Genomic DNA, 27344 nt, shown 5'->3' with positions numbered 1-27344 from the left:
TGGGGATGGCAGTATTGCAGTGGGGTTTTATTCTTTCAGTAAGGATGGTGTTGTCATCACTAAAATTATACTTAGTGACATCCAGCCTAGTGAGTATTTAATTTTGTAAGTTATCACTTCTCCTCATTAAGTTGGCACATCAGGTAATTCAAGAGCTTGATGGGGCTGTATGTGCTCTGGGAAGGCGGGTGGGTCTGATGGCAAAGCTAGGGCTTGTGGGTTTCTAAGAGTGGGGTAGGGGAGGGTGAGGAGTGTTTGTCATGGTGGTGAATTGGAGGAGGATTATGGGAACAATTAGTGTTTATGACTTTAAAATAGGTAGTATACTGTCAGAACTGACTTCACAATGGGTAGCATTCCTTAGCAGTGAGGTTTATTTCATCTGTCATCTCTGATCTTAACCTTGTTATTTCATGACTTTCTTCCTTTAATTTTTGACACTCAGAAACATCACTGAGAGGTGCCTGGGTGGCTCATTCAGTAAAGCTTCTGACTCTTGATTTTGGCTCAAGTTATCTCAGTGTTGTGAGATGAAGCCCTTGTGGGGCTCCACTTTCCACAGGGAGTCTGCTTGAGATTCTTTCTCTCCTTCACCCTCTGCCCTTCCCCTTGTTCGAGAGCTCGCTCTCTCAAAATAAATAAATAAATCTTTTAAAAGGAAAATAAAGAAAAAACATCACTGAGCTGAACTGAAATCATTACACTCTTCCATATGTGTTCCAGCTCATTCACATCTGGGATATCATTTTTCCTAACTTTCTATAGTGTGGGGATTTTTTTCTTTATGGCTAAAGTAGCAGTTTTGTCATGCTTGAGTTCAGAGTGTAAGTTTGAGTGATATGGCAGGTTTATTCTGCTTGGCTTGTGAGAATGCTGCCTTTTCTCATTTTTTGTTCCCTGAAAAGTTGGTATTCCCTTGCCAAAGCACTGTAATTGCCATATTTCTCTTCAAGATCTGGGGCTCTTCTGTGTAGGAAACACCTGGCAGTTCCTTATACCTTTGTATTCTGCTCTTGTGCATATGTAAATCAGTGCTAGGTAAACCAGGTGCTGAGGTTGGCCCACCTTCACATGAATAGTTAATAGAAGTGGGGCTTTCATACTTGCCCTATGCAAAGTTAGCCCATTGACCTACAGTTGGCAAGAGTTTTATTACTTTCCACTCTGTGGTTATGGAATATGGATCTGGGTTAGGATTGCAGAAAGTGCAAACCAGCATGTTGTTAGATGCTTTTTTTCTGAGTAATGCCCTGGCAACTCATGAAAGTGTTGAGCTCGAATGTGTTAACCTCTGGGCATGTTTGATGATAAAAATTAGTCTGTGTTCCTCAGCAGTGTTACATGTACTCTTTAGAAGCAGAGATAGCCTTGATTTTTCTTTGTATAAACTTCCTGGTTATCTCCTTCAGGATCTAGATCCCAAAATTTAAATTCCAGGGAGAACTTAAGAAAGATTATGTGAACCCAGCTTTAGAGGCTTCTGGATTTTCCTCTGTGTTGGCTTTTGCCTCCTTTCTCTTTTGAGCTCCTGTCCTTCTAGGGCAGTCAGGATCTGAGGCAAGGTCGGGGCCTAGTAGGGGTAATGGGAAAAACTTTGGAGTCTAGATTTCAGATGGAGACCAGAATTCTGGTTCACGTTCTATTATCACGCAGCTAGACCCTTAACCTCTGCACAGGAGAGCAAGTGGTTGTCCTCCCCCATGGCCCCGCTCAGCTTAGACTAGGACGTGTGCAGTGTACTAACAGGGCGGCTGCGGGCAGGACAGAGGCTCCTCCCCGGGAGGGGGGGGGTCCCTCGTCCCTCACAGCACAGTGTCTTTTATCACGAGTTCCTATAGCATGTGGCCAGTGCTGGTGGGGCGACTCAGCTTGGTGGCTTTGCACAAGGCTCCCCGGACTTGTGGGAAGGAGAATGCGACAGCCACAGCCCAAATTGCTCAGGGCATCTCCTGGGAAAATCCATGTGTGCTGGAGAAATAATGTCCAGCCACCTAGTGGATAACAAAGTCTTACATCATTTATCACAAATTGTTTTAAAACATTAATGTTTGAAATGATGAAAGTTAAACAGATGAAAATATGCTCAATGCAGAAACTTAGAAAACATGGAAAAGAAAAAGTGTCTCCCTTGCATTATTCAAAGGTAACCAAGTGTTAGTGTATATTCTTTTAATATGTATACTATGCCTGTGCATATACCCCCCCCCCCCAAATGATACCATGCTGCTTTCTTTACCTAATGACATATGGTATTACTATTTCCATGTGACTAAAATATTCTTCACATTTAAAAAATTATATGAAGTATTTTTATTGAAGTATAGTTGACATGCAGTGTTAGACTAGTTTCAGGTGGAAACATAGTGATTCAACAATTCCTTACATGAGGCTGTGCTCACGGTGAGTAGTGTGGTTCGCGTAAGTGTTTTATGGTGGCATAGCATTCTCCCATCTAGGCACACCATTAGTTACCATAACAAATGCCCTGTTATCGGCAGCCTTCTCTCAGAATCTGTGAATGTCTCCATTCTTAGCCATTTCTAGGGTTTGTGACCATTATAGTATAGAATCCTTATCTCTAGGGATTGTCCTCCAGGACATTTCTTAAATTTAAAGCAGCAGGATCTTAATTCCCTAAGAAGTGGCAGTTTTGTGTTACTTGGGCACCACTTTTGTCTTGAAAGAGAAAAACTACACTTTCTGTTTGTGGTGTTTTACAAACCCCTAGTGAACTTTTTAATGATAAAGTGAGGCTGCATAGGGTGGCCTGCCTGTGTATTTTTCAAATGTCTAGGTTAAAATCTGTCACTTGACAGTCTTCTGCCCACCCTAGCCCTGCAAACAAATCCCTCAAAACTGGTCTGGTGGATGAGTTCAAAATAGATGCAGTGCTGACACTGTCCAAGGCTAGGGCGTTGAGTTTCTGTTACTCTACCATCAGCATGGGACACTGCAGCACCTTGTTTTTCAGTCAATACTTCTATGGGGACCGTAAGTTAAGATTTTGGAAGTTAACAGCATCCATCGTGGTTGGGATTACATATATGCCTTCAGTTTTCATATGCTGGAGTTCTCAAAAAAATAATTGAGTAACATATTTGTTACTTGACCTTTTTAAAAAAATTTATTTATTAACTTTTTAAATAAAGACTTTATTTATTTGAAAGAGAGGGAGAGAGCATGAGCAGGGGGAGAGGCAGAGGAGAAAGCAGACTCCCCACTAAGCAGGGAGCCCAATATGGAACTCTATCCCTGGGGTCATGACCTGAGCCAAAGGCAGCTGCTTAACCAACTGAGCCACCCAAGCGCCTCTGACTTTTTCATAACAAAATCCTATTTGAGCAGGAAACCCCGTAATAAAGACTCATTTTCACCAGATTTCTGGCCAAATTTTATCTAGTTCCAATTGAAGCAAGTGTGAACAATTGTCTTTTTTGGCTTTCTCCTTCCATAGCTTTTAGCTGTGAAACGGCTATACTGTAGATATGATTTTAATAGTTGTCACAGAAGAAGGACCAGATAATTGAAATAGCATTTAAGATTCAAGAATGCATTGTTTAAATCAGGCACCCAGGGTGAGGTCAGGAGCTGTAGTCCAATAAGCCATTGGCTGATGTAGGGAAGATTGCTTTACTTCAAAGGTTTGTTGAGGTGAGTCTCTGTGGATAAGTGGTTAGGTGTTGCTTCCCACGGGTATATGACCATCCTTTTTTCTTTTATTTTTGACTTAATTAGCTATGAAAGCTAAGGATAGATACCATCTATTTTTATTGGCCTTGAGTAGGTTTCTTTGCAAATTTATTGAAATGAACTCAAAATAGTCTTTGTTCTGATGCTGGAAGCTGATTTGAAGACCATTCTGACTTTCTAGTAATTTTGGTTTTCTTTTCCCTCCCCTAATTGAAATCTTTTGTTTTGCTTAACTATTTTTTCCCTCCCCTTGAAATCATTTTTTTTTTTTTTTAAGCTGGAAAAACTTCTATGATGGGATTCTAAATTGTTTATACTTTACTGACAAGCCTCTAGCTCTTGGAGATTGTTTGGAGGCAGGGATTACAAAACCAAATGCCCATGGGGTGGTGGGAAGGTCTGAGAGTGAGGAGCAGTACCTGATGGATGTCACGGAGGCGAGAGGGTTGACCGCTGAGCACTGGAATCTTAGGTCTCACCCGGAGGGGCCAGCAGCTGCTGTATTCAGCCCATTGTGACCACTGGGATGGGAACCCAGTGGAAAGAGAAGTTGGAAATAGATTTTTGTCTCTGTGTTATATGTTTGAAATATAAAAATCATTATGTGTTTGTCTGTGGCTCAAACAAAACATATCCATGGCCTGAGATTATCCCCACCGTTGGCCAATCTGTGGTCTTTGCTCTGAAGGATAAATTGTGCTTTTTTAGAAAATAACAGTTTTAAATCAAGTAGTTTGTGAATGCAGATTTGGCTGAGATACTCTATTTTAATCACCTTTAACAAGGAAATACTGCTTAAATAATGGTAGATTTTTAGATGAGTCGGTTGTAGCACCTAATTCCCTTTAATTGAGGTTATACTCTATCTTGCTATTTTGTAGTATCCTGGGTGCAGAGTAGGATTTTAAAAAGAAAATGGAATTTGAGGCCAACAGATCTTCCACCAAGTGTCTAATTTTTATGGGTGACTTTCTCAAGTTTCTAAATAGCAGTGTTCTCAATTGAACCTAGAATGTATTAACATAATAACTTAGGTTTTTGCCAGAATCCTTGAATGTATTATCAGTTAAAAAACCTGAAAATTAATCTTGACTCCCCTGAGTTATCAAATCAATATTTATGTGTTTTCTTTTTCTTTCTTTAAAGATTTGAACATGGAATTCAATCCTTCAGACCATCCTCGGGCCAGCACAATATTCCTCAGTAAATCTCAGACGGACGGTAGGTTACTAATTTATTTGTGTTCTTAAAACAAAAGGCTCATGTTGGTAACCTAAGTCTTGACTTTCCACTAGTTGTGATTCTTGAGGTAAAAGTAGAATCCCCTTTAGTAGCCCCTCAAGTGTATTGCTGGATGGTGTTCTCTGGAGGTTTCTTTCCTTTGTACGTAGTAAGTTATGTTTTTAGAACTTCCTTCCTTCCTTTCCCTCCCTTCCTTCCTCCCTCTCCCTCCCTCCTCGCTGTTCTTTCTTTCAGATTTTATTTATTTATCTGAGAGAGTGTGAGCGCACAAGGAGGGGAGCAGCAGGCTTCCCTCCCACCTCTGCAAGCTGAGCAGGGAACTGGATGTGGGTTTTGATCCCAGGACCCTGGGATCCTGACCTGAGCTGAAAGCCGATGCTTAATGGACTGAGCCACCCAGGTGCTCCTAGAATTTTCTTTCTTGAAGCAGCTATTATCCTCATTTTGCTCGTCAGCTGGATTATTTCTGTATGTATTCTATACTACCAGTTTTTACAGCAGTCAGACATTTTCTCTTAAGAACTGATACTTGCATAAATCTCTAAAGATCAGAAGTGTTTGTTTTTTTAGATAGTTTGTAGAAGAAAGCAAAATGTAATCCTTGAATAAAATAAAATAAAATCCCTGTTATGTCTGTTGTGCCATTTGAGAGCTGAGTTAAACCTGTACACTAAGGGTAAATGCTTTCTTTTTTGCCAAACTTCTACTACCCAGATTATTCTGCAGTCTTTGTGTTTGTCCCAGGAGTATGTGTGGAAATTCTGTTAAACGTTTTTCTCTCTTTTCAGCCCCTAGCTTATCTCACTGTTCCCTGGCCTTTGGCTACAAAGGACAGATAAAAGTTATACAGTATAATGAACATGAATCTTCTCAGTTGGTTTCCTATAAAACGGTAGCCAGAGAAATTTGTTAAATGACCATGAAGTGACCAGGATATTACATTACAGTGCTGGAGTCCTGTGTAATTCAATCCCTGACAGGTCTGGCAAATCACTAAGCCCTCCTTTAGAGAACATCCTAATTTGACTAGAAAATAATCAAACATTTATAAGACAGACTTCATTTATAAGAACTGATAACTTTCCAGTAATGGTTAGGTGACAGTTTTGACATGTTAAAGTGATATTGATGATCATTACTTAAGCAGCCACTGACTTGATCTGAAAGAATCTGGTGCATTTATAAAAGTCAGTCAGTGTTTCCAAGCATAAAAACAAATCGTTATAGGCATCAAATACTTTAAAAATAAGTTTTAAATATATCAGGTAAAAACAAAACAGGATACGTATTTCTTGGCCTGGTAAAGTGGGAAGTCACTGGGAGAGGTAGGATATTGTAAGGGAAGGGCAGTGATAGAAGGCAGGAGGGTTTGGAACAAGGAGAATATAAAACAATTAAATTTTGCACTTGATGCAAGATTGGCATACTTTCAGGTTTGGTTCCTGTTTCTTGTGACTTCAGGGTATAGACCAATATCATTCAGGAAATTTTCTTTTCTTTTCTTTCCTTTCCTTTTTTTTTTTTTTTTTTTAAATGCTTGGAAACAGAGAGCCCGATGTGGGGCACGATCCCAAGACCCTGAGATCATGACCTGAGCCAAAGGCAGAGGCTTAACCCAGGCACTCCTCATTCAGGAAATTTTCTAACTTGAATCAGATGGAATTGCAGAAGGGCCTCTAAGTAGATGACACGTACCTTGTTTGTCTTGGTAAAATGAAACTCAGCCATTTTCTGAGCTAACAGAAGGATTGCTCCACAAATGAGTTAGGGAAGTGTATCTTTCCCCTTTACCTTTACTACAAATTTTATTTCCTGCTTCCTCTTCTGGAACATTAGAGTATTGATTCTTCTTTTTTTTTTTTTTTTTTTTCTTTTAAAGATTTTATTTATTTATTTGACAGAGAGAGATGACAAGCAGGCAGAAAGGCAGGCAGAGAGAGGGAAGCAGGCTCCCTGCTGAGCAGAGAGCCCGATGCGGGACTCAATCCCAGGACCCTGAGATCATGACCTGAGCCGAAGGCAGCGGCTTAACCCACTGAGCCACCCAGGCGCCCCAAGTATTGATTCTTCTCACCCTTCTGTTTAATCCTTCAATTTTTCCCCAAATGCTGGATCTTCCCATTCAACATGTAAACCTTTTTGAGTTACACAAGAAATATAAAAAAAGGAAAGATAATCAATAGCCTCTCCCTGAGGTTTTCTTCTCTCCTCTGTTCAGTGGGAGTTTCTTTACCATCTCAATTTCTCTTTCCATTCACTTGTCCACTAGCATCTTCCCACCACCACTTTTCTCTGGAGCATGAGGGACATCTTTGTTTCTCTTAGCTCTTGAGCTCTCGTATGGCATTTACAGCCACTGACTGTTCCTTGCTCCTTAAAACTCCTCTTCTGGAATTTTATATTCAGACAGGCCAATTTGAGGAAAGCAAGTCCCTCTAATGAACAATTGCTATATAAATAATTTAAAAAATAGGTTTAAAAAATAGGTACACTTGATAACTTTACTAAGTTAATTCTTTGGTGAATTGATTATCAGTCAGGGAAATATTTAGGGAATTGGTCCTGAGAAACCCTCCCTTTTTTTAAAGGTCCTACTCAGGCATCTTTGATCAAGTTCTCCATTCATCTCCGTAATGTTGGTGTTTTATAGGGTTCTGTGCTTTATCCTCTTATCTTCTGGGTTTACACACAGTTTCTCACAATGTTCGTTTCAATAATGATCTCTAGTCGGGTTTTTCTCTGCAGTGTTCAGATCCCTTATATCCATCTGCCTGCTGGACATCTTGATATCTTCTTCTAACTCAGTATGTCCCAGTCAGGACTTAGTAACTACAGGTAGTGCCCTGCGTTTCCTGTTCTACCCAGGTCCCCAGAGCAGGGGAGGCTTGACTTTTCCTTGACTCATCCCTTGTCCCAATTCTCCTGTGCTGGTGGTAGTGCTGGAGCTCACTCACACTGACTCGCAGCAGCTGATGGTGCACATTTCTGCCCAGTTCCAAGTTCAGTGACACCACTTTGGGAGTTCGAGAACAGTCACAAAGGGAATTTTACCCTGTAGAAATTGACAAATGCTACAAATCAGGGCTTTTTTCTTTCTTTTTTCTTTTTCCTTTTTAAAAGGCAGCTGTGGAGCACTTCCTGGCATATCACTACAGCCAAGTGATCAAAGGTGTGCTAGTTTCTGCCTCATAACTGTCCCCTGAATCCGCCTCCTCTTTACCATTCCCGTTGCTGCCGCCTTAGCTGAGACTCCTGTTTTCCCCATTGGATTACTGCAGCAGCCTGTGGACCCACCTGTGACTATATCTCTTTCCCGTCCTATGGCTCTGCTCTTGCTAGGTGAAAAGACTTTCTGTAAATCAGATCTGACTATGTCACTTGCTTGCTTCAACTTTTTTAATGGCTCTCCAGTTGCCTTAGAATTAAATTTCAGCTGCCAGTTGGAAATGTCATATGATTTCTTCTTCGAAAACTATGAACTCCTTCGAACATTTTTTTTTTAATTTTTTATTTTTTATAAACATATATTTTTATCCCCAGGGGTACAGGTCTGTGAATCACCATCCTTCGAACATTTTTATGTGATAATAGACAAGGCCCTCGTGATGCATCCTCTGCCTTCCTTCTCAGCCCACTTTCTTCTTTTGCATCTCCGGGCTTCCATGGTACAGAATCCCTTACAGTTCCCCTGGTGTGCCACGTGGCCTCCTGTGCCTTTGCACTGACCTGCGTTTCCCCTTCTGTCTTCAACACAGCTCATTCCTCCAGTCTCTAAGCCTCATTTCAGCTATCACCTCTCCTCATCCCTCAGGCTGGGTTAACTGGGCCTTTGGTGGGTTTCCGCTCTTCATGGTCTGAGCTGTATTGTGGCATTTATTTATTTATTTATTTATTTATTTATTTATTTTCAGATTTTATTTATTTATTTGACAGAGAGAGATGACAAGTAGGCAGAGAGGAAGGCAGAGAGAGAGAGAGGAGGAAGCAGGCTCGCTGCTGAGTAGAGAGCCCGATGCGGGCGGGACTCGATCCCAGAACCCTGAGATCATGACCTGAGCGGAAGGCAGAGGCTTTAACCCACTGAGCCACCCAGGCGCCCTATATTGTGGTATTTAGAACTATTTTCTTGTCTGTGTTGACAACTAGCTCCTAGAGAGCAAGTGGTCATGGATCTCAGTATCTCCTGTGCCTTGCTCTGTCTGGCACCGAGGATATTTAACTTAGGTGATTGAAAGAAGGAAAAAAAATGACAAAGCCACGAGACATTTTTGATTTACTTGTGATCATTCTTTGCTTCCACAGACTTAAATTTTCATTATAAGACCATATGTCTAAGAGAATTAGAGCAGTCCAAAATTGTGGGTCCCTCCCATAATTAAATTAAATTATTCTATTTAATTTCAATTTTTGGAAGAAATGTTCTAATCCCAGATTATAAGGCACACAGCACCTTTTAGATTTCTTTCTTTCAAATTTGGTGATCTCCCCTCTCTTCTCAGGGTGATGGACTCCTTCAGTAGTTTGCACTAGGTTTGTGGGTAGGAGGCTGTTTGTGGGGTGGTGGCAGTTCTCTATGAGGGCAGCTCCTGCCTGGGGCCACAGCCATGTGCTCTTTGGCCTTTGCCCCTTTCCACGCTGCAGACCCGCCATCCTCTTTCCTTCTCCAGCACTCGATGGTGTGATGAATACACACTATCTGCTATGCTCCCCATGGGCCAACTGTTCGTTATTCTGCTCTAGCTGATACCTATATTAAGTCATTAGGAGTTAAATTAGAACCTACTAAGTTCCTTTTCCCTCTGATGTCAGAGATTTAGGATGTCCTTGGATCCTTTTTCTCAGTGTTCAGAAGGAGACTGGAAACTTTACCATAACAGAATGATAATAGAGTGCTTGCCTAATTAGAACTGTGCCAGCTGGCTGAAGTTAGGGATATTCTGTCCAAAGCCAGACTGACTGCTCTCTCAGTCTCTTCTTCACACAAGTGGGATGCAACTGCAGAATCTTTGTTTGAGAGCCACTCAACAAAGAAGGGACCAAAGGTTCCTTTCAGGACTGGGTGGGGTTGCCAGGTGAGAGAGAAATTAGTTTGCTTAGCCTGCCTTGGCTTTTCGTGCTATCATTTTGGCTTGTGGAGAAGAATTATAGTTCCTAGTGTTTTTTCCTTTTCTATACTATTTTAATTCATTGTTTTCGAAGACATGAGAGCCTACTCTTAAGTAGTAGGAGAAAGCAGCCAAACCACATCTTTTTTAACTGGTATGGTTTTTAGACGTTCTTTATCTTAAAAAAGAATTTGGACAAAAATAAGAACTTAAGTGTCTGTGTTTGTGTGTGTGTGTGTATGTGTAATCTGTGTGTTCAAGAATTTCTTGAAATAATTAAAGGAATGAAAACCAATGTCTCTTGAGTGACTTAAAGCCAAAGCAGAAGTGTTGAAATTCAGAAATAAAAATATGATCCTTCGTTTTCTTTGCACATTCTTTCAGAAATACTGAAATTGAAAAAAATGTTTTGTGGCCTTCCTTTGTTCAGGTCATGTTTTTGTTCCTGGGCAGTGTTGAACTTATCTATCACGAGGGGACCAACCGTTTTGTACTCTTTTTATCTGGCATTTAGAAGCAGCTGATCCCTGTGCCCTGCCAGGAATCTCTTCCGAGTGTTCCCATGACCTTTCTGTCATCCCCTTTCCTACATGTCCCCGGCTGTCTTTATCACCTTTGTATGCACTGTGCTCTGTCGTGCCCTTTTCTCCATGTCACTATCACTCTGTGCATCTCCCTTACAGTCTATCAGGTTCCTTAGAGAATATTTTTACTATTAGATATGGAAGAATCCATAGAACCTCAAAGCTCTTACACCAGTGGTTTTCATTCTTTTTCTTCTTTACTTACATACCATAGAAAATAATTTAGAAAACTATGAACTCCTTTGAGCATTTTTATGTTGACTATAAAAATTTTTCACTTATCAAAAGATGTAGTTTTTGATGTATTTTAAATATGGACATTTAAAAATGAAACTATCCATCTTGAAAAAGATGTTTCAAATATTATCTCAATATCTTAGTGATTTAGTAATCCACCATGAATCATTTAAAAATGTATGAACAACTCATTTTTAACAGTTGGAAATTTCATATGATTTCTTTTTCATCTTGAACTTGTATTTCCATGTCATTTTCTTATAGAATTTTATCCTAATGTAATATATTTCTAAGTCATTTTGTCACACCATCGTCCTTCCATTTTATGAAAATATGGATCTAAGTTTAATTTAATTTTTATTTCTTACAATTATAAATCTATAATTTATCTTTAATTTTTATATTCATACCATTATAAAAAGTAAATTCTGGATTGATAAATCATTATTATTATCATTAACCCTCAGTTGATCAAAACAACACAAACATTAAGATTTTAATGGATAATTAGTCAACAGAGAAGTGGAGTAATTTTTAGAAAAACATTTCTTACTGAGATGCTTCTATGGCCGAATATTACATGTTACTGGAATGAGGTGCTAGTCAACATCAAATTCCTTGTTTTTATAAATGTAAATGCTGAGGAACTTTGTTCGTATAGCTACCTACATGGGAATAGGAGATTTATTATAGTAATATCACTAAATTCTATTTCATCTGATTCGTACGTCAAAAAATCTCCAATGGATTTATCATCCAAAACCATTCCCTAATGATGAGCTACAATTCATTCTTGTCCTACTTCTGCTTTGTTGACAGAAAGGAATTGGAATCCTTTGATTTGCAAAAGAGCTTCTCACCCCGAGAGAAGCTTCTCACTTCTATAGTTTCTGGGAAATATACCAAAAAGACTTTACCAGATATACAAATGACTTTTAATTATATCTGCTGTTAAAGAACAGCATTTCCATTTGGTGGCACCGGGTTGAACTTGGTGCATTCAGGAGCCTTGGGAAAACAAATCTGTGATTCATTTCAGAACACCTTGCCTGATTCCTTTGACCCCATTGCATTCTGTTATACCCCTCGAAAGAAGGAGTGCTCTTCACTTTATGGTTTTAATTTATTGCATGCCTTTCTCACATTTACATCTCTATGCATGGAACTCTAATATATGTGGAATGAAAGATTTCCCAGCTGTCCTTTTCCCTCCAAACTATTGTTTTTTTTTTAGCTTCTCTTTTGATTTAAATATATTTTTGTCAAAATGTTGTATGTCCTTCATGTGACCTTGATGGCAAAGCTAGCCATCATTTGTCAAGCCAGTCAGTCAAATCAGACTCACTTTCTATCAGAAGTGGTCTGATTTTATTTCTTTTCAGTTCATGTCATGTGTCATGCGCGTGACCACCTTCACTCTATGATCACGACAGATGGCCAGCCAGGTAGGACGAAGTGTTTGCCTTGCCAGCTGTTTGCTGTACCTTTATGCTCATCCCTGTGCTCCCCTGGGTCTCTCCCTCAGAGCCTGTCTTCTTGACGGGGTCTAAGCACTGAGGAGGCATGGTGCTAGTAGATACTGTCAGCCGTGTATGATAGCTATAGAGTGAGAGCCAGAAGTCCTCACTGTGCCCCTGGTAGAAATGGCCACAGGACATGGCAGATTCCAGGCTGTGCTGCAGGTTATAAAACCTGGAATAAAGGCAGCAGCCTCACCCATCGGGTCTGTTTTGTCCATATGGTGCCCTGGGATAGGTCTTTCATGTCAGGCTCATGCATGTCCACGGGTGGGTTGGCATGCCTTTTTCTGAGAAGTGGGAGAAAGGTAACTGTGAAGGAAAAGGCATTCATGGAGCCACTGCCTCACACCTCAGCCATGTTCAAGAGTTCTTTGAAACCCACTTTCAAGACTGCTGCTCTAATCCAGTTCTGAATTATCTGTTGACAAGATCATTTTGAGGGAAAGAATGATGAAAACTAGGATTGCCTTACCTTATCTTTTCCTTCTGGTCTGAGGGGGTAGATGCCCAAGAAATATCAGAAGTCCAGAGTAGTGGAAGGTCAGTTCATAAGTAGGCTGACTGTGATTATCTTTAGCCTGTGGTGAACCCCTTCTTGCAAGGGAATCATTCTTTGGTCTCTAGTTTGGTAGCCAGGGCTCTGGGACTGACCTAAGGCTCTTGAGTGCTATTAGTTAGCTTTATAGTTATGTGATCTCCTGGGTCATAATTTCCTGTAAATGGACAGTGATCATAAGTGTCATATTAGTAGATCATTGTCGTGAGGCAATAGGGAGATGTTTTAACCTTACACACAGTAAGTAGTCAGTCCGTGCCCACAGTCTCTGCTCTTGTACCTGTTAGCAGGTACTTGAGTCCCTTAGCACTGACACCTGGGACTCCCCTGAGCCATTCCGCCCCAGGACCTCAGGCAAGGAGAAGCCAAGGCAAGGAGAAGCCCCTGCCTTTGCACTGTGGTTAGGTATTGCAGATGCATATCTCCCATTGCCTGAGAGACATTCCCTCTGGCAGTCCCACTAATCCCTCAGGACTGTTATGTCTAAATTGGAAGCTGCCATCTTTCCTTTCCTGTCTACTTCCTCATCCCGTATTTTAAGGATTTCTGGGTCCCCGGCCAGCAGCCCAGGAGTCCTGTGATTACTTAGGTCCCATCTCTCCCCTATATGCTTGGTATCCCTTCCTCTGGTGTCATGACTCTCAGCTCATATTCCCTCAATTGGTCTGTGACCACAGGTCCTTTCCTACCCTCCTGCTTCCTACCCTGTTCTCACTTTTCCTCCACTTTGCTACCAGAAGGAACATTCTGAAACACAAGTCGACTAGCGCCCCTCCTGCTCAAACTGTCCTTCTTCAGTGGTTTCCGCTTACCCATAAGGGACAGTGAGCCCTAGGCGTGGCGTGCAGCCATTCCCTTGGACCCTTTCTAAGCCTTCCCTGCCAGTCCTCCCCTGCCTCTGCTGTGTGCTCCCACAGTCCTGAGTTGCTTCCAGTCCTGAAAGGCCAGGCCTCTGCTTTGTCACACTGCAGCTGATGCACCATCCTTATCCTCAGTGCTCTTCCTTCTTGCCCGTGCCAGCCCAAAGTCTGCCTCTTAGGTGGTACTCCCCCTGATTCCCCACATTTCATCCATTCTGATAGACTGTTCCCCACCTATAATATCTCTGAAATCAAGACAGGCAATGGCTTCCCAGCATTTAATTGGCGGCTTTTTTTTCCTTCCTAAGTGGGCAAATAGAATAAAATCAGTGGCATTAAATTCAATGCAGTTTGTATATACCCCTTGTGTAGTTCATTTTTTTATGGTTTGTAAGTAAAGGAATAGTGGGTGAATGTAGCCACTAAATTCCATGTTGCTTTATATAGGGACGGTTTCCCTCATTTTGCATTCTCTGTACCAAGCACAGAGGCTAGCACATCTTAGAAACTTAAAAAGAAAATGGATTGAATGAATGAAATAATAAAAGAGTGAAGGCAGGGAGTCACTCCTGGGCAGACATGCTAGGGCATTGTGACAGTCTTTCTGACAAGGTGGCTTTCTAGTTTATTCTGCAATGTAGGGATGTAGGTTTTTGAGGCCTGGGCAGTGTATTTGGACTTCCTGCTCCCAGGTCTGAACTTGATGTGGCCATCCCACCCTCAGGACAGCTCTCCTGTCTCTGCAGTCATCTATTGAGCTGCACAAGGCGGGGTGTTGCAGGGTTTCTTGGCCATGCTAAGCCCTGTAAATTAAATGGTCCAGGGAGGTCTTTTTTGGCCTCTGTGGCCCACTTTTCTTGGAAGCATTGCCTTGCCCCAGTGTCTGATCTCTTGAGCCTTCTAGTCTAGATGAAGCTGCTTGCACAGTATAGACTCTACTGAAATCAATTGAGACCCAGCATATCAGTTTTTCCTCAATGTGTCTTGCATTCTGTTGTCTCTCTTGACCTATGCTTTCCCAGTTTCAGTTGTCAGAAAACTGCTCAGTGAGCAGAAACCCAGAGGCAAGGCTTGGGGTAGTCATTCACCCCCCCACCTCTCCACCCCCCGCTGGGAGTTGGGGGACAGGTGAGGGCAGGGCTTTCTGTCCTCTCCACCACAGCCGTGTTCTGCTGTTCGCTAGCACCCTCTGGTTTGGTAGTTGGAATGATAAACTTACTTTTCTACAGCTTCTTTCAAGTCCCCTTTTTAAACTGTGAGGACTTTCAGTCTCCCTTCTACTTTTCATAGTGTCTCATGTCTATAGCCTACCTTACATGGTTGATGTCTGTGGTCAGCTCCTCTGCGACATCAGGGAGGCAACTGAATTTCATTGAGAAGTCTGAGTCAGTCACCATGTAAGAACAACTAATGCCTTGGAAAGATTTCCTGAAGATAGTCATGTATTTTTTTTTTTTTTTTTTATCTTACTTATTTATTTGACAGAGAGATCACAAGCAGGCAGAGAGGCAGGCAGAGAGAGAAGGGGAAGCAGGCTCCCCGCTGACCAGAGAGCCCGATTCAGGTCTTGATCCCAGGACCCTGCCGAAGGCAGAGGCTTTAAAGCACACCCTTCCGGAATCAACCTGATGGAGCTTTGAGCCTGCATCCCTCACAGTCTATATGATTCCACCTGATTTGCATGGTGTTCCTGAACCACAGTAGACTAGAGTTAGTGCCTCCTCATGACGTTGTCAGGAAGACCTGCTCTGTAATCTGTCAGAGCTCTGGGTGCAGAATCTAAGACAACAGAGGCTCTCAGTAAGTGCAGTCCTTATTCTGGGGTGGAAGTACTCATTTGCTTTCTTGGATTGAGGCTCTTCCCTGACCTCGGTCTCTTAGGTATGGGTCCTTCTTCATGCCGACTGCAGCACTTTACACTGAACCCTGGGTCTGACGGGGGTAGATATGACGACTACCAGTGAAAGAGGAAAGGATAGTCTCTGGGCTCTGCTGTGCCCAGACCCATCGTCTTCTGTCCATGTTTCTTGAGAGAGAAACCCTCTCATTTAAGAGTTGCTTCCACACATCTTGGAAGCAAACCAGAAATAGGTCAGATCTGAAATGGTAGCAACCAACATTTGATAGCAGTCCTTTATAAAAGTATAGAGAGCATTTTGAATATCACCTTTAAAAGAATCAAATGATAACTTTGCCACCATGTGCCAAAATGGATTTCTGATGGGTTGGCTAGTCATAGGTTAACTGTGGTGAATATAATTATAAATATCTAGAAACAATATGAGTGAATACTAATCTCAGAATGGGGAAGGGGGCATGTATGCTTATAGGACCAATAGGAAAAATTGCCCAAAAATGAAAACTTATGTCAAAATGCATCCTAAAAATTAATCTATCAAGTGGGAATAATACTGTAGTACATATGACAAAGGATTAATACCCTTTGTGTTAAAGAATCGTTGTACAACCAATGACACTGCTAACATAACAACAGAAGAGTGGGTAGCATTTCTCTTTATGCTTGTATATGTGCACATGTATATTTGCATGTTTATATCTTAATATATTAAAATGCAAAAGGGCATATAACACATCTGTGTACATATGTGTAGGGAAAGACTCCCTTTGAAAGGATATACACTAAAATAGTTATCTCTGGGTTGTTGAATTATATCATTTTTCTTTATGTTTCTCTGTATTTTCCTAATGTAAATTTTATTTGTATCTTTTTCCTTAGACTGCTCAGTATTTTCCAGTGTTTTTTATAGTAAGCATGCATTTCTCTTACAATCAGTGAAGTTCTCAAAGAATCCAATTTATTGAGGTTTCTGTGCTTCTGCATAAATATTTTGACTCTTGGTGTTCTCCAAGGTGAACAGAAAACATCTAAAGTTAGTTGGCAGTTTAGTAGATGGACACTTGATCTTTGAATGGTTTTCTCCATATGCCTGTACTTACTTCTGCCACCTGTTCTGTTCTCTGGAATCTGCTGCTCTCCACGACTGATCTCCCCTAGACGTCTTTGCAACTTTTCTTATCTTTTCATTTTTGTTTCATCTGCTTTGCTTAGTTAGATTTCACTTTGAATGTTCAGAATATCCCCTTCCTCTGTGCCCAGATTTAGAAATAAATGCAGGTCCAGGATAATTCATTGTGGGCCAGAGTTCTTGGGAGAAGCTGCCCTCCTACAGTGCAGGAGAGGTGCCTCGTGGGGTAGTGACCTCATCAGGATACCTCATACGGGGCCCCTTAGGTGTGGGGTGAATGTGTTCCTATACTGTACAAACCTGTGTCCCGGTCACTGGTGGTCATGACTTACAGCCCTGTGAAGCTGTGAGCTTAGACAGGCTGGGACCTTAGAATATTTTTGCATTTGTCTCCGAGCTGTGTTCCCTAATGGGACTCAATGGTTGTGTTTTGAATTCACTGAATAATTAAATTCACTGAATTATTGAAAACTGTGGAAATTGTGTGGTAATCTCAAACATAAGAAAAATTAATATAATCCTTTGATTGTCTAAAGCTGTATGGTGTTCACACACCAGAAAAAGGAAAGGGAAAGAACACGTCTTCTTTTGAACCAGACTTCAGTGGTCCCGGTTGACTCTGCTATCCCAACAATCACCTTTACACCTCAAAACCAAGTCTAGAATTCTTTATGTTATTGTCAAGGCCTCCTACTTGAATGGCCTGCCAGTCCTTCATATCCAGAGTAATTAATAAGCTAAGTAGGTTTTCTTTGTGGAGCAGCTAAGCTCTGTTCATACTGGATCCTAATTATCTGTTGTCAGATGGAATTCTTCTCATGCAGGTTCCAGGCAGCGGCCACACTGCCCTTGGAGGGAGGCTAGAGCAGAGGATGGAGTCTGGAAAACCTGGCAAGCCATCCCCAGTCTTCCCCATTCTGGTCACTCCTTGCCTGGGACTACATGGGCTACTTCCTCATTTTAACATTTTTTTAAAAAAAGATTTTATTTATTTATTTGACAGACAGAGATCACAAGTATGCAGAGAGGCAGGCAGAGAGAGGAGGAAGCAGGCTCCCTGCTGATTCAGGGCTGGATCCCAGGACCCTGGCATCATGACCTGAGCTGAAGGCAGAGGCTTTAACCTATTGAACCACCCAGGCACCCCTGCTTCCTCATTTTCAAAGGAAGGATGTTGGATTGCCTGTTTTAGGACTTATTTAGTCCTCTCATTTTGTGTCAGATAGTGGCTGATGCCAGTCATTGGAAGGTCTATTTTAGAGACAGAACAGGGGAAACCAAGATAATTTTTTAAATGCCTGTCTGTAAAAGAGGTTAGCTGTAATTGCATTTAGATTGTTAACAAATCCTCAGTAATTAGGCAGGTTGCTTGATTTTGTTGTTGTTTTTTTAGATAGTTGTATTTTTAAAAAGTAAAGAAATTTTGCTTCTATGACATTGTGATAAGGGGATGTCATGTGGCAACCTAAGTGAAATTTTGGTTTCCTCAGATGGCGAACACTGCCATTTTCTCATTTTATCTGGAGAAGACTTAATATTAACAGTAGTGTTTTTTTGTTCATTTTAGATGGCTTATTTTTAAAGCCTTAAATACATTCTCTGTTTCAGTCATTATGGAGTTATTTCAATAGCTAATTAAAAATTCTTTTACCAAACCATCAGGAATGGGATCCCAAGGAGAGAGAGCTCTTATTCCTTTTCCAGGAGAGTGAGATGTATGATCCACATCAGCTTATTGTCTGTTTTCCCAACAAAGCAAAACCTATTAGTCACTCAATTAATATTAGAAGCTCTGAAAACTCCAGAGAAATTTGATTGATATGTTATTAGAACACAAAATATCCAGGTTTAAAAATGATTAAACTAGTATCAGAAATGAATTGGTATATTGCTTATTCTATTACATATAACAAAACGGTTAAAAGCCATTTGAATTTCAGAGCTGACTAATGGCCTCAGTAGTTTCAAATTTATTTTAAAGACAGATTTAGATTTAAGCAATATAATTCATCTTTTTTGGTATTAGTGTAAGAGATTCTACCTACTTTTTTTCTCCTCTGGAACTGTCTTAGTCTTGGTTCCTACTAGCTTAGGGGAAAAGGAATAATTAGTTGTAAGGACACCAGGATATCTGAGAAACATTATTAAGTTATTGGAAGTAAGGACTAAAAGCCATTAGGAATAAGGAAGCACCTGCCTTCTCCTCCTCACCATCCTGCCCTCCATTCTTCTCTGCTTGGCAGCTTCGTTGGAGATCCTCAAGATAGCCTCCCTCCCCTGCCCGGGGGTGATGACTAAGCAGGAGGAGCGATAGCCCTCAAAATATAGTCGTATTGATGGCTGTGGCTTATTACAAAGAATACATACAAAGCAAAATCAGTACGATGAAAAGGTGCATGGGTGAAGTCCAGAGGAAACCAGGCACAGGCTTCCAAGAGTCTTCTCCAGTTAGAATCATGCAGGATGCACTAAGTTTCCCCAGCAACAGTCCGTGATATGTGCCAGCCAGGGAAGCTCCTTAGAGACCCAGAGCCCAGGATTTTCACTGAGGATTGGTTAAGTAGGCAGCCTCTGCCAATGTGTGCCAAAATTAGATTCCCAGGAGGGAAGCAGGTGTTTAGCATAAACTTGTATTGTTTGCACAATTTAAGTACAGTGAGCCACTTTTATTGGTTAGGGAATGGTAGGAACCCTCCCCAAATCTATATTCCTAGACATCAGCTTAGGGCCTCCCTTGCAAACAGGCCATTTCAGGGATGGCAGTCAGACCTGTGTTAACTGTTTTCTGCAGAGAAGGAGATGCACTTCATCCCACCCACCCCGTATCTTCAGATGAGGTGCTAGCAATGAGGAACTAGCATCTCCAGATTCCTAAGAGAGAGAATTCACCTGGTTAGGAATGGGTATCTACTTGGATCCAGGCAGTTACGGTCAGGGTCACCTGTATAAGCATGGATGTTGGGAATTGGTTTTGTTTGTGTCAGGACTGGCAGTTGGTTTGGGGATTCAGGAGACACTCCACAAGGAAGTCAGTCATAGGGATGTGTGTGTGGAAAGGCCTTTCAGATACTATGTAGACAAAGGCTTGCTTAGGAGTGTCATTACACAATAATAAAGAATACAAAATAATCCCATGAACCCAGATTTCAGATTAGAATCAGCAGACTCAGTTGATCTAAGTGAAATAGGATAAGGTAGAGGTACTCACTGTATAAAAACAGTGAGTGCCCAAGATATTCTGAAATAGATTTGGATACCTTATCCTTAGGTATTTTATAATGTCTTAGGGCATTTTGTTTTTTACTCTTTAATTGGAACCAGTGGGCTTCATGGAAATGGCCTGATTTTTCCCTGAGACTTAGTTTTGTAGGAGAGGTACAAGCATAGTATACTTGTTTAGGGTGGTTTGTTTTTATTTTTTTATTATAAACTTTCTTATTAAAACTTTCAGTCCATACTATTGAAGACTCTGATTTTCAATCCTCTCCTTCTAGTTTTGAATAATGTTTAATTTTTTGGTAGTACCCATATATATATTCTTTGAGGCATGGATATATTTTATCTGTTGGAGGTTGGGTGATATGGGGCATTAAGGTGACCTTGGAGGCAGTTCCCATAATTGGGAGCCTCTGCACAAACCTATTTCTGGGATGTTCTAGAATTTGCTAGAAATCCTGTGAGGTCTGCTGCCTGTGTATAAAGTGTTTCCAGATCCCTTCAGGCAATGGGAAACCAGCATGGAAATGTCATCGTACCCCCATGTGGTCGAGCAACCTTGAATAGATGCATGATAATTCAGTATTGAATTAATTTAAGGAAAAGATGCACATGTGCACACACACATGCACAGAATACGTGCACACAAACTACGTATGCCAGGAAGTTCAAACCCAGTGCTTCTGCCAGACCCTCATTTTTCTTTGTTGTGGTTCACATGTGGATGATGCTTATTTGGAATTACGTCAAAAGAAATCTTGCAGCCTCCACAGTGTGAACAGCAGACACAGTATGCTGCTGTTTTATGTGCCTTGGTCTGGGTGCTGGGTGCTGGTCTGGCCTCCAGTGTGGCGAAGCAGCCCCCCAGTCTGTGTGCAGTGCATGTGACTTGCAGCTGAATCCATCTGATGACCAGGTCGAGGCACCGTCTCTCAGCAGTATCCTCAGGCTGGTTTTTGCTTTGTACCTCAACCATCTCTGAGATAGCAAGAGGGGCAGCTTTCATTCCAGAGATGATACAACTTTTCTAAGGAAAAGCAAAATGTTTCCTTGTGAATTGAAGAACAGAACATAAACTTAGGAAAACGGTTTCCCTAGCCCCTCAGTCAGATCAGCTGGAGGGCTTTTGAAAACTATTGAATCTGCCTTGGGTCATGGACTGCAGAGAAAAGAAGTCCTCCTCAGATGAGCTCGATTTTTATGCGTTTGTATGTTTAGGATACCCTGAGGTAGCATTAGTGATTCCCGGGACCGAGGATGTCATCACCTTGAAGGAAACCTATTCTTCATATCTTCTACTCGATAAACGTGTCAGCTGACTAGTATGTACCCTCATAAATGAGTGTTCAGGAAAAAAGAGGCAAAACTCAATGATATTAGGGTATTTCAATAATGCTCTGGGTTCCCTGTCACTCTCCTACGTCTTTGGGGCTAAGGACACCTGTTTTGGGACACATGGTGTGGGAGAGGCTGAGCCGTGATGCAGACAGTAGTAGGAGAAATCGTAGACAGGGCAGTATTTTTTATTGTGAGGCCTACCAGCCTTCATGAGCGGGAGAAGGTACAGCAGATGCCCCCCTGGAAGGGCTCCTGGACAGCAGAAGCCTGGTTTTATTCATTAGCACCCAGCCTGGAGCATAATCGGTTTCTGCAGTGAATAACACTTCTGATGTACATTACCTGTCTTTATGTCTTCATGAGGTTGCAGGTGTTATTGTTATTTTTTTATATTTCAATGTCAATAAATTAATATATTGTTATATTTTTATATTTCACCCATCCCTTTGTGGGGAAGGTGGGGTTAGAAATAAATAGTCTTATTATTCTAAATTAATGGATGCATACAAGTTCTATGAAATCACTATGTAATGTACTTTTTAGTTATTGGAAAGCTGTTAACACACCGTTAATCGCGGGGGCAGTTGTTTTGTTAGGGTGCCGTACTTAAGTGGGTGTGTATTTTTCTCTGTTTGCCAAGTTTATATCCTCACTTGTGCAGCTCCTGTAGTCTTAAATATGGTAATGGAGCATCTGGGGGCATTGGTTGGTGAAAGGATGGGGCCGTGACGCCAGAGGCCCCGTCCTGCAGGGGGTTGGCATGCAGGTGTGTAACACTTCTGTTGCATCTTTTGTTTTCACAGTGAGAGAAAAACGCAAGAGTCTCTTCATTAACCATGTAAGTGAAGCTGTCTCCTTGTGTTCTCCATAATGATGATACTATGTAATCACCATGTCTGGAGTAGGTACAGTTGGTTCACTTATTTTGTCAAGACATGGAAGAATGTGAAGAATGCTGTGATGTACTTATGCTCAGTTTGGTTTGTAATTGGACAAGTGTGGCTTGGTATTTCCACTGTCCGAAGTGTTTTTCCCAGAAAACCCACACTGCTCCTGTTCTTGGGAAGGTGTGTGTGAACAGTACCACAGCACACACTACAGGTCCAAATGAAAGCCACTTTTAAATTCTCATTCTTTCCTTCTCCTTCCCCACCCCCAAATTACTGTTTTTCTCCTTGTAGTTCACTTCTATTTGAATAAACCCATACTTGTTTCCGTGAGGCTATCTGCCTCCACACACTCTTGTTTCTCTTTAATTGGTATTTATAGGTCCAGTAGAGGATCTTTGTTCTTTGGGTGCTCATGAAAAGAATAAACTTGATAACACTTTAGTTTTAAAAGAATTTGAAAAATTCAGCTCTAGGCTTTTGGCCTGTTCTAAGCAGTGTCTGTATTCCCTGCTGGCTGGGCATAAAGTGTCTCTTGGAGATACTTTGCTGTTCTTCCTTGAGCAACGGGGACAGCTGGCTGGCTCCATCTCTGCTCTGTCCGCCCTCCCACCAACACCTCCCCACCCCATGGCACCCCAGCTGGCACGCCTCAGGAGTGTGGAGACCTGCCACTTTGCTCTCCCTCTCAATATATGCCTCTTCATTTAGGAAAGAAAACTGTCTCCGTGAGGTATGGAAGGATGAAGTAGGTGAATTACCAAAATAAGTATGCTATAAATTCTCATATTGAAAAGAAGAATGATGTATTTGACCTTACAGGGGTTTTTCTGAGAATTTCTAGACTGTCTGCCTTTAAGTATTTGTGGATTTTGAAATATTTGGCACTGAAGCTGTGTTGAAGAGACCTAAAGCTATAATATTGCTTTCCCTGCCCTTTGGAAATCTGGACAAAATGCAACTGAAAAGAAATTCAGAAGCCGGACCCATACTCTCAAAGGGGCTCCATGCTTGGCCCTTAGGAGATAGGTAGTATCTTCTTAGGCAGAGTCAGTATATACATGCCTGTACGGTGTGTGAAGGGCCAGAGAGAGGGTTCTTTAGTTTTTATTGTATTCTTGAACCATTTGTGACCTCTTCCCTGGCCATCTCAAATTTTGAAGCATCACTGTATACAGCATCTGTGAAATTAAAATTTATGTCGCAAGAAAAACATACACCTTATTTTAAAAGACAGTATATACCTAGACATAAAAATTTGAGTGATTTGAGCTAATTTTATAAATCCTTACTTTTCATTTCTTTGCGGGATACTCTCGTGTACTTTCTGACCCATTAGCACATCTGATGAGGAACTTGCAAGGAAGAGAGAAGAGCTGAAACTGCAGACAGCTTACCTTTCCTGCTCATTGCAGCTCTAGTAAAGGAATTTTGAAGAAAGAGGAGGTTAGGAGTTTGTCCGTGCCAGCTGTTGTGATTGTGCTTAATGAGATAGAGATGTACTCTCCTCGTGCTAACGTGCAGAAGTGCTTGTATAATTTTTCCCACCTAACCTTGCACTTTGTGTTGTGTACAGTCCTGGCACACACTGAGTACATATCTCTTGGACTGAGAATATGGATTAGACAGTTGTTGAAATCTGCTCTTTGTGCTTGTTCCTACATAGAGAACATCTCCGTGCTGTCTTCCGTAACAGATGACTGTGTAACAGCATGACCCTTCAGTTCGTGAACAGACCTTGTTGCCAAATAGCATATTGGTTCTGGCTGTGCTGGGAAGAGCCATTGGAATGTGCCATTCCAACCAACTGGAATATAATTTGAGCGAAATTACTGCAGATTCAATTGGGCTAATAAACCAACTGTGCTTTTCAGGTTTTGAGGCACTGGGGAGTTACAAGTTAGAGCACTAGACAGATCAGGAGCAGCAACTGAGTACTTTACCATGTCTCTTGAGTACTTTACCATGTTTCTGCCAGGGTCTGTTCTAATTGATTGAACCTACTTAGTAACCATTCTGGGCAGGTACAATTTATGATTTCCATTTTATGGTTGAGGAAAGTGAGGCACAAAGAAGTTAGCCAAATTAATAGTGGACCCAGGATTGGGAATCAGGTGGTCTGGCACCAGAACTCCCTCTTAGCTCTCATCCTGTATGTTTCTCAGAGGATGATGCCAGTTGCCATTTAGCTGGAAGTTGTTAAGCTTAGTTATCTAAAGTTAGAGATGACATTTATAATTAAATTTTTATAGGCTCTTTTGTAGGACTCATTTCTGAATAGGGGCCCTATTCAGGGGCCCTAAGTAAAGGTTGTCAAACTGTGGAATGATGGTTATTCTTTTCCCTTGCTTATAAAACCTCTTTATTTTTTATTTGTTTTACTGTGAGGGATGCTGTTTCTTTAATTTCTCTTTCATGTTTCTGAAGAGCCTACTTAGTGCATGTTGCTAGGATAATCTACGAAGAGGCTACTGCTGAACAACAAGGAAAGCAGTGGCTGTAGGTAAGCCATTTTCAGAACGGCAGGGGTGGTCAGCTCTACTCCGGGCAATGATGACTGTGGGGAAATAGCTTCCACTAGTTGGAGGGAAATTAGACTTTTCTGGCTTCCAGGTAGCAACACCTTAGCAAGTAACAGGAGGAGACTGTGGGAATATCATGCAGGGAAGAGATAGTTGAGAATGGACCACCACCCAGGCCACCCAGGCTGGAAAAGAGATGGGCCTTTAACTGACTCAGAAGAGCCAAGACAGACATAAAAGATTAAGTAAAAGGAGGCTGTTTCTGAAAGAATTATTATAGGCTTTAAAGCTTGAAACCATTTGAATATAAACCTCTCTACGTATTTTGGTAATTAAGTCAGGGTGAATTTTAAAGATTAATATTCTACTCAGCATCTATCTGTGTTTTAGATGTAATTAGTATTAGGTTTTTAAAAGAGGGTTGCGTTAAGAGCTTTGTTTAAAGTGTGTTCTTTATTCAACATTTGCTAAAGTTTTGGCTTTGCTTTTTCTTTAAGGTTAGTTTTTTTAATGATTCTTTTAATTAAAATGTTAAGATCTCTCTCATAATTGTGAGTGGCCTTGCAGGTGTCTGGAGTCTAGAATCACTCTTGAAACTGAGGGAAAACTTACACCTTTTACTTCGGCCTAATTTTTCTGTGACATCCTCTTGCCACTTGGTGACAGCATACCTTAAGTGAATTGATCATTCTAAGAAGTTAAAAAAAAGAGAAACTTAAAAAAAAATGTATCAGAAGTTGAATGGCTGGACTATTTTAGTCTCATGAAAAACAATTACAGTATTTTTCTTAATAATGAGATAGGTGATAGTTCCAGAAACTGTGAAAGAATAAAGTAACTATAGGGTATTACATATCAGTTGAGCAGTAGTCACACTGTTAGCTGGACTTAGAGCCAAAAGGATTTTCTCAAGCACCTCATGATTTGGGGACCTTGAAAAACTCTGGAAGTCATAGTTCTCCTGTCTTATAGAATATAGGGCATAATTCCTGGCCTACCTGACTCAAATGTTATAATGGAAAAGAAGGTGATTTGCAAACTAACTGTTAACACCATATAAATATGTCACTGTTACTACTATTACTCCCTCTTGGGATATAGATAAATTCTGTTTAATTTTCCAAGTTCAGTACCAAAACCGATGAAAGTCTTTCTGGTATTTTAATTTTGGATACAGTGTTTTCATAATTGTAAAGATCAGGGTGGAATACATTCTCCTCAGCTTTGTTTGGGGATACTGCTGTGTAGAGAGTTGATGGTCTTCTTAAATAGTTAAATTCTGAATTGATTTCTGCCATCTAGCGTTGAGTGGGATAGGAGTAGATACCTTCTCTAACAGTGTCTATTCCATTATAGTCTCCATCTGTTAAGCCATAAAAGTCCAAGAATGACGAATGAGCTTGATCCAGGGACTGAAATTTTAAAAATTCTAAAACTTGCTTTGCGTCTTTGGGAAATTTGCTCATAATAGGACACAAATTTATTGAGTAAATGCTATGTTAGCATCAATACAATATGCTTGGACAGTGTGAAGAAAGCTTCACTAAGATTTTAATCTCAGTAAAATTTTAAAAGTTCAGGAAGATCAAAAGATCCAATCTATATTTTGAAATAATTTCAAATTTATAGGAAAGTTGTAGTAATACAAGCATATAGGATTTTCACAGTTCACTAAGGGAACCTTATTTAACTCTGGTTCTCATACACTCACTCTGCTTGACACAGGATATTGAAAGAGGGGGCACACTTTGTTATTTTATCTGTTTTTTTTTTAAGAGTATCAAGAAATGATAATGGTGTGCACACTGATAATGTTGATACAGATGAGAAGTTGGTACAAGGTGTCAGGTCCTCGAGTGTCTTGGTTATGTCTATGAAACACCTGTTTCTTTCTTATTTCCTCCTCACCCACCCTTCCCTTTCTTCATTCGGCCACTCATTATGTGCACAAATAAAGGGTGGCTGGTAAAATGTGATGGGGTCTGCAAATACAGGATAACCAACAGGTGAAACTGCTTCTCTCGTGCCTTCACAGGTCATTTTGAGAATTATATTGTCCTTGTTAAGACACGCAAGTGAAGGAGTCACTGAACCAGTGTTAGGATTTGTCCTAGAAAATTCAGGGCAATAATGTTGGTTGGAGGTTGCCCTGTTTGAAACCCTGGTCTTTTGTATATGCTGTTAAGATCTCATCTGTGAAGAAGCCAGCACAAATTCTTGACCATGGCTGCCTGTTTTTCACATTGTTTAGACACTCCTGTAGGGGTGGAAGGAGCTGTTCTTACATGATTTCAGTCTGTGACTTCCCAGTTCCTTTGTTGTCATTTACTAAGGGTAGATGGGACATAGCTGTTCCTTCCGTAAGCTGGACAGGCACCCACTTTACTACTGCCATTTTATTTTTCACGTTTTGCTCTTAACCTCATTTTTAATTTCATCACCTCACTTAGGAGTTTCTAGAGTAGAGAAAGCAAAGAAAAAACAGAAGGCTGAGAGAGTATGGAGTTGGCCAGAAAAGCCCTTTAAGAAGCAGACTGTCTTGCCCCTTACCCTTTAAGCAGAGGCTCCCACCCCAGCATCTCTGCGTTACAGTCTGTTCT

General features: G+C 41.0%; 1 protein-coding gene across 5 annotated transcripts in view; it reads left to right on the top strand.

The window, feature by feature from the left end:
- The window catches only part of CCNY (cyclin Y), a 305603-nt gene that overhangs the window by 222247 nt on the left and 56012 nt on the right, over nt 1-27344 (top strand). For all 5 annotated transcript variants that reach the window (XM_082739759.1, XM_082739760.1, XM_082739756.1 and 2 more), the window contains 2 exons: nt 4837-4911; nt 22139-22173. In XM_082739759.1, coding sequence (XP_082595885.1) covers nt 4845-4911; nt 22139-22173 — 102 coding nt within the window. In that variant the 5' untranslated portion in view covers nt 4837-4844. The remainder of the gene's footprint in view (nt 1-4836; nt 4912-22138; nt 22174-27344) is intronic.

The sequence above is a fragment of the Mustela nivalis genome, assembly GCF_964662115.1.
Source record: "Mustela nivalis genome assembly, chromosome: 7".
NCBI classification, from domain to species: domain Eukaryota; kingdom Metazoa; phylum Chordata; class Mammalia; order Carnivora; family Mustelidae; genus Mustela; species Mustela nivalis.
Note: the sequence above shows the minus strand (reverse complement) of the source record. Positions and strands in the feature narration are given on the sequence as shown.